We start from the raw sequence: 8,081 nt of genomic DNA on the forward strand, positions 1-8,081 counted from the left end.
AGTTTTGTGTTGGAATAAGAATCTTAAGTGATTAGAATTTATTATTTTTTATATTTATTTAATTATGTATATATTGTTAGAAAAGAATTTGTTTGTTTCAATTCATATAGAAATATAATTTTTTTTATTCAGATATAATTTTATTTTCAGTTAAGCCATAATTTTGAGGCAGCAATTGCAGGTAGTGAAAAGGGGTAAGCCGTAGAATCCAAGGGTTTCTAGATGTGGGGGCTCGGTGTCAGTTGAGCATACCGTTGTTCACCAGTTAACTCATTTTTTTTCTTCTGAATTTCACTATGAGACAAATTCTTTTCTTGTGATGTTTTTTTTTTGTTCGAGATATCTGTTTTGGAATCTAATTAATATGAATTTCACGTGTCGAAAGTTTTATTTTGATAACTAAGCATTTCTTTTATTAAAAAAGACGGTTTCATATTGAAAATTTCAACTTAAAGCTTTTGATTATAAATAAAGAAATACTTACTATATCACAATATTCGATGACTGTTGATAGTATTCATACGTAAGTAGGTTTAAAAAAATTAGTATTCCTTCTATTTTGAATTGAGTGACTTGATTCAAAGAAAGTTAAAGAAAAAATTGATCTTATGGTTTAAAATTAAAGATGTGTCGAAGATTTTTTTCATATCTAAGACTTGAACTCGAGATCTTTGATTAAGGGAGGAGCAACGCATCCACTATGTCTATCCTTGGGTGGTATTTTACCTTGATTTCACTGTTTGAGAAATTATTATTTTTTGTAGATTTTTCATTTGGTGTCGAAACATCTGTTTTGAAATTCAATTAATTTGAATTTATTCGATAAGTTTTATTTTTAGGAATTAAGCATTTTCTACTAAAGGCGACTTCATACTGAAAGTTTAAACTCAAAATTTTTGGTTAGAGATAGAAAAAATACTTATCACAATATTTTATAACCGTTTTTAGATGTGCAGTAGTTTTTCCAAAAATAAATAAATTAGTACTAATAATTTTGCTAGTAATTTTCTATGATCAGTTTTACTCATAAAAAGGTGGAATTTTTTTTTATAATTATTAAAATGTAAATATAAAAGTTTATATTTTTATCTTCACTTCATTAGTTAGTAGATCAAACCCAACAATGCTATACAAAGAATTATTGACATGCTTAAAACTTAAAAGTTAAAACTATTAAAGATTAACTAAACAAACAAGAACCAAATCTTAAAAAAATTCACTTGTATCTATATAAAAAAAATTATCTAATAGAAAAGACGTTCTTATTAATCTAACGTAAGAAAAATAGTATCTCTTTAAACATATATGAGAAAGGGACAAGAATAATTTTTTAATAAAACACTTGTAAGTTGTAACAATGTCAAACCAAATAAGGCCTTAATCAGTCCCGTAACTAATACAATTATCAATTTTTCAATTCACTTTTATCATCAACATTTTCAAGAAGTTGGTAAAAATGAAAAAAGAAAAGTTGCATAATTTTTATTTATTTATGGGAAAAGAATATGTTGGTCTAGTGGTTGACAAAACCAAATATATAGGGTGAAAATTGGAACAGTGATAGATGGGGGAAAAAGAGAAAAGGAAAAAAAAGGGATGTCTTGCAAGAACCAATGTGTTGGTTGCTTTTGCATGGTTTAATTAAGCATTTTTGGAGACAAAATAATGACACAAGCCAGGGTTATTGGTCCTTGGGAGACTTATATATATATCATTTGACCAATTACGGACTCGTTTCGTGGCTGATTAGAGTTGCATATATTAATAATGGAGAAATTAGTTATGTGTACGAGTCTGTTATTTTATGCAAATACTAGTTATGAAGGGATTAACTATATATGTATTAGTTATTTCATTATATTTTCTATCCTGCATATTATAATACATATGTTCCTTCATAACTTATACATATAATTGTTATACATGTTTCTAAATTGTCTATCAAACGTCGTATAATTTTATAAATGAATAATTTATTTCCTATCTACCTACTAAACATTGTATAAGTTAGATGTGAATTAATTTATGGATAACTTATTTCTTATCCAGCTCCCAAATGACTTATAATATGATTAAAGTATATACAACATATATATACATACTATATATATATAAACTTTGTATGTATTTTGTATACAAGATTTCTGACTATTCTGGTCGTTCAACTTTTTATTTATAAATGTAATAAATAATAAAAGAAGAAGATGTCTCTTCATTTCTTTAGACTTTTAACAAAGCTCTTTCACATTTATTTTTTCTCACTTTCAAGCATCTCATTCGACAGATACAAGTTCATGTTTACTATTCCAGTATAATCCAATAAGATTAGTTTGAGTTATATACATTATATATACACTAATATATAGTATTGTAAATAAGTTTTACGTCTTCTTTGAAGTTTTACATGCTACTACAAGATTTCATTTAGGTACCTTGTTTTGTAGGTTACTAATCAAATGTTGCCAGTATTAAAAAAAATGGAGTTTGACTTATATAAATCCATAACATTATAGGAGCATTCTAATTTCTATACTATAAAGTCATATTTATATAGATTGTAACAGATAATCGACCTTATTATAAAGAATGAAATTTATGATCTTTTTAACAAGATAGTGTGTCCAGAAATTCATCTTAATGAAGACTTTCCAAATATTTTATATGAGATTTGGGGTGTGTTGGATTGAAGGAAAATGTTTTCTTGAAAAATATATTTTAGGAAAATAAGTGAATTTTTTACTCTCTTTTTTTGTGTTGGATAACTAAGCAAAAAAATATGGGGAATACCCCCACAAAAATAAAATAATTACAAACATATACCCCTTATATTCATACCCACTAAATAATTACATTATATACCTCCAACTGATTTCGCTTAACTGATACAAATAATATATATATATATATATATATATATATATACTGATTTAGTATCAATTAAGTGAAATTATCAGCCTTAATGAATGGGGGGCATGTGCTGTATTTTTTTATTTTTTTTGAGAGAATGAGTATTTCTTGAATTACTTTGGATTGGGGTATGAACATGTAATTATTTTGGGTTTTATGACCCATTTATATAGTTTTTCCCAAAATATATCATCCTAAAAGTATTTGTTTATATTCTAGAAAGATACTATGAGAGGAGAGGGTAGCGGTAGGGCTAGGAACTAGGAAGTGGGGTGAAGATGAGTTGTGATGGAGGGTGGGTACGACACGCATAATCAATGTTGAGTGTCATTTGTGGAACTTATTCGTATTCCTCATTTTTAAGAAGCTTATTTTTTCAGAGAAAGTGTTTCCAAAATTTTTGACCAATCAAACATTGAAAACTCGAAAAACATTACCTAGCACACCCTTAGACATTTATCTTTGACATGTTTTATCTTTTCAAGAAAGCCAAATTGATATTTTTAATCTGGCAGGTAAGTGTTAGTTGGCACATGTAACAATTTGATTAACCAAAACACAGGAAGGTCGAAATCAAAGAACTTGAGTAGGGAAAAAAGGAAACATAAAGCAAAAGAATGTGTACGCGTATGCTTATTTATGTCACTTTTTACATAACCTAGTTCAAGTGGCATGTTAGAAAAGATGATGTACTTTTTTCACATTATGTATATGAGTTGAAACTCCAAGAAATGACACAAGATTGCTTTTTAACTTAACCTTTAGGAGTAGTTGTTTTGACTTTTGAGGAACATAGACCTTCAACCACCGTCAAAAAGGTTGTGGTGAGGTGGTAAGCAACCCTTATATTCATAATCAGATGTCTCATATACGAGCCCTGAAAATAGAATCGTCTTTGGTAGGTGGGAAGCTCTTTACTCACAGAGTAAACTTCACAATGGATATGTAAGAGGTTGAACAAGGTTGTGTAATGTGAGAAGAAAAATGGACATTGGGCTTAACTCAACCCGAGATGAAAGATTGCTCAATACCATAAACGGAGACGATTGACCAATATGGAACAATATAACAGATGGAAGAGAAAACTGTTCATGTCAAACAAGTTTTTGATTCTTGGTGAAGCACTCAAATAAATGTTTTATTATAATATCTAATAGTATATTCACTTATCGATACATGATTGTTGCATATAATCTATGTTTGAGATTACTGCAAGAAAGTTGATTTGGTGAGATCAGGATTTCTCTACCATGGTTATTTACATTCAATCGTTCCAAAAGAAGGTAATGTTCTCTTGGAGCTAAGAGTCTACAAGTTGAAAAAACTCTTTATGTGGAAAATACATGAATCATGCAGATGAACTGCCAGTCAGTGTTGCTTTGAGGTTCTGGATGAATGTCTGATTGAGTGAGTCGTGTAAAAGGGGCGAGTCTTAGAAATCTATGGCGTCAACAGGAAGAGAAGTGGCCCGGTGAAGTGAGTGGGGAAGCAATGACCCTGTATAGAAACTCTGTGCAGTGGCCATGTGCTCTGGGCTGCAAGAACCATATGCAAGTGGATATCTTCTAACCTTAGAAATAGAACTTTCGTTATCGATTTCTATGGGGAAGTCTGAGGAAAAGTGCTTGCCTGATGTAAATGATTGTAGTAGAAGCTGATCCTGTTCTACTGATGGAGTTGAATCTGACGATACCTTATCATTTCTTGGGATTTTGTTGCTGGACCTTTGAGTCGAATATTTTGGAACGACTCCTAATTGCTGATCTTTAAGCCCCCTTAGTTGCATTTGGTACTTGGCCTTAAGCCACCTCAACTCTCGCTGTATCTCATTTTCATGATCTTCTACTGGAGTTCTAGCTCCTGAAGAATTTGAAGAGGGGGAGTCTTGTAGTCTTGGATGAGACTTATCATCCTTGTCGACACTTGTAGCTTCCTCCTCACCACCATAGGTGGATTCATCTACCGTTTTGTCTTTAGCATCAGATTGATTGTCACCAGAATCTCGTGGGCGTGATTTTGTTTTGTCAACTTGTGCCCATATATCAGTAAAGTGTACACCATCAGATTCCAATGAGCCGTCAGGAGCACGGTCAGTGAGACATTGTTCAGAGCCATCAAAATGGTATGTTATCTCCTCAAAACGGCCATGCATAGCACCACATCCATGCTTGGTACAATGTAGCACTTGCAAGTTCCTAGCCGGTGCTGGAGTATTGGACGATAGGTAGTTCACAAGAGAACCATTAGAAGCACATTTGTGACAGCAACCACGGTTCATGTAGTCAGGGCTTTCCTCTATCCCAAACCCCTTATTCCACTCAGGCACTAAGGAAGCAATCTCACCATCTATCATGTCTGCTATCTTGGTAACATCTTGTTCTGTAATATCCAACTCAGCCACCATTTCAGTAGCGACAGTTAGTGCTGTGTCATCCTCAATGTCAAAAGGAAAATAAATGTTGCGGATACGACCTGTAAATGTAAATGTACAGCAATTTAGTTAACAGCAAGACTACTAAACACTACTTGATATATATGAAGCAATAATAAAGAAATACCTTCTTTATCTGCTATCCTGAGTCGTAAAAATATGCCATCGTCTTCTCTCCTCCTTCCCTTGATGCTGATATCAGCATTTTCCATATCATCCTCTTCGTTATCTGTGAATAGATCAATTTCATTTGCATCATACTCAAGTTGATGATAGTACGAATCATCCTCTGGTTCATATCCAAGATAACCAAGACAACCATTTACTAGAGAGTTGTTATCACATATGCTCGAGGGTCGATGCCCTAAGGTAAGGTCAAATTCATCAGAGTCTTGCAAATAATTTGGTGTCTCTGAGTCTGACACATAATCATCAACTTGGAGAAAAGGGTCATCAAGAAGCTCCCTTGCAGATAGTCTGTGAGATACTGTTGCCAAGCATTTCTCAACAAATCGACGAACCTCAGGATCTGTGACTTTATAAAGGGAATCTGGCTTTTTCCCCTACACAACAAAAAAATCTATGTTGATACCTTGATGTATATGCATTAAAGAGCAAAATCTAAAGCAAGTTGCAAGATGTTCGGTTCTTACAGATGTCACTTTTTTGTAGATCTGAGCAGGATGAGTACACTCACTGTATGGATATTCAAAGGTCACCATTTCTAAAATACACATTCCAAATGAATAGATGTCAACTAATTCATTGTACTCCTCCGCATACACCTCTGGAGCCATGAACTCTGGCGTTCCTGGTCAGGCAAGCAATTTTTCAGAAAAATTTAAGCTGGATAGTGTATGGAATTTGCACTACTAAGATATTTCGAATCACATCATTAATTTCAATTATTCATCAAGTTTTTCGTCTAGCATGATAGTATCAGAATAATCATAGTATGAATAAGCACCAGCAGATTTCTATTTTCTATCACATGATCAGTTCCAATTGTTATTCAAGATTTTCACCAAGAATGATAGCATTAGAATTACCTACACAACGCGCAGCATGGGATTTGCGGAGGATAGCAGCAAGGCCAAGATCACCAATTTTGACTTCGCCCTGGTTCCCGTTGATAAAAATGTTATCACACTTGAGGTCTCTATGTATAACTGGAGGATCATGGCTATGCAGGTAATGAAGCCCTTTCAGGATCTGTCTACACCAACGCTTTACTGCTCGAATGTTAACCCTCTTATGTTTTAGCCTATACCTGTCCAAGATTAACATATAGGTCCACATCACAACAAACTACAACAACAACATACTCCGTGTAGTCCCACAAAATGTGGTCAGGTAAGGGTAGAGTGCACGCAGACCTTACCCCTACCTCAGAGGTAGAAAGACTGTTTCCGATAAGACCCTTGGCTCAAGGAAAAGTAATCCAAAGCAGACCCAAAAAGAAGTAACAGAAGCACAAGAAACAATAGGTAATAACAGAAATCGAAGGACAAGAAACTACATGAGCAATGCTACGACTACTAATATCACCAGACAACAAGACATCACAACAGACTACTACTTATAGAAATACCATGATCAAGTAACCTCAAAATGTTCTAAAAAATGAGGAATTATGAACTAAACACATTACTTGGCTACACTACAAAAACTAAACAGAAGAACAAGATAAAGGATCTTCATTTGTACTTACTGTCTAAGAGTTCCAGAAGTGAACATCTCTGTAACAAAGTTAATGTTCCTATTGGCAACATCAACCCAAGAAGTATAAAACTTCATGATGTTTTTGTGCTTCAATGTCTTAAGCAGATGAATTTCACAATACAGCCTCTCAAGATCTTCAGGACTTTGCATAAAGTCATAAAGCTTCACCTGATTCCATGCTACTTCAATCCCTTCATACTCATCAAAAGCCTTATATCTGCAGCAAAAATTAACCCAAAAATGATCAAAAAAATGAAATTTTAAACATTAGGTAAATGCAAATGCCTGTTTCTTGAAATACCCATATGCCAAAAATGGAAAAAGATTCAATCTTTACAAAAACAAACTAAGAAAGAGAGGCACATACACTGTCTTTGAAGCCCCTTTACCAAGAATTTCATTGTACTGGACTCAAAAAAACAAAACAAAAACGCTCAAAATGATGAGAAAAAAATTGAAAAAAAGAGAGTAAAATAAACTAAGAAAAGTAGGCTCAATTCCCAAGAAATTGCAATTGGAATATACACAAGAACCATACCCTTCCATATCTTCCAGTAGGATCAACTTCAACAAACTCAGAATCATCTGATTCAAAGTCAATAACACCATCCATTCTTTGTAAAAAAAAAAAAAATTTAAAAATAATCTTTTTTCTTTTTATGAGAAAACACAGAGAAAGGGTAATGATTTGGCACTCAAACAAGATTAATAGAAGAAAATCTGGGGACTATGTTGTTTGTGAAAAACTTTATCTTATTTTTTGTGTTACTAATAAAAAAGAGGCTTTGGTTAGTCCATTGAATAGAAAAAGGCTTTTTTTAAAAAATATTTTATTTAGTTTAAACAACTCATAGACAGCCAACATGGCAAAGATTTCTCAAGGCTATGAACAAACCTCCCCCACCAAAGAAAATCAAACAGACATATCATGACAAAACACCTTTATTTTTAGCCTGCTTTTTTTTTAATTTTATTTCTATCTCATCACGAGCTGTAAATTCCAGAAAAAACACACCCCACG

The 8,081-nt window shown here is 32.9% G+C and overlaps 1 protein-coding gene across 2 annotated transcripts; it reads right to left on the reverse strand.

The window, feature by feature from the left end:
• Nucleotides 1–4,026: 4,026 nt before the first annotated feature.
• LOC125870367 (probable serine/threonine-protein kinase WNK9) lies at nucleotides 4,027–7,833 on the reverse strand. Of its 2 annotated transcripts, XM_049550780.1 has the most exons (7): nucleotides 7,599–7,833; nucleotides 7,428–7,465; nucleotides 7,050–7,277; nucleotides 6,388–6,608; nucleotides 5,992–6,149; nucleotides 5,466–5,901; nucleotides 4,027–5,379 (listed from the first exon to the last, which is right to left on the reverse strand). In XM_049550780.1, the coding sequence occupies exons 1-7, from the start codon at nucleotides 7,671–7,673 to the stop codon at nucleotides 4,340–4,342; spliced, it is 2,196 nt and encodes a 731-aa protein (XP_049406737.1). In that variant the 5' UTR covers nucleotides 7,674–7,833; the 3' UTR covers nucleotides 4,027–4,339. The 2 variants fall into 2 exon arrangements, with proteins under 2 accessions (XP_049406737.1, XP_049406738.1); XM_049550781.1 differs by lacking the exon at nucleotides 7,428–7,465 and having other exon boundaries at nucleotides 7,599–7,831.
• Between the last annotated feature and the right edge of the window lie 248 nt (nucleotides 7,834–8,081).

This window comes from Solanum stenotomum, chromosome 7 (genome assembly GCF_019186545.1).
Source record: "Solanum stenotomum isolate F172 chromosome 7, ASM1918654v1, whole genome shotgun sequence".
NCBI classification, from domain to species: Eukaryota; Viridiplantae; Streptophyta; class Magnoliopsida; order Solanales; family Solanaceae; genus Solanum; species Solanum stenotomum.

Bases quoted from the DNA above. Each gene is read 5' to 3' on its own strand.
- LOC125870367 (XM_049550780.1), bottom strand. From the start codon at position 7,673: ATGGATGGTGTTATTGACTTTGAATCAGATGATTCTGAGTTTGTTGAA. The intron at 7,278-7,427 runs GTATGTGCCTCT...TTTTTGCTGCAG, and splicing joins AAAGGGGCTTCAAAGACAGT to ATATAAGGCTTTTGATGAGT. The intron at 5,380-5,465 runs GTATTTCTTTAT...TTACATTTACAG, and splicing joins CAGGATAGCAGATAAAGAAG to GTCGTATCCGCAACATTTAT.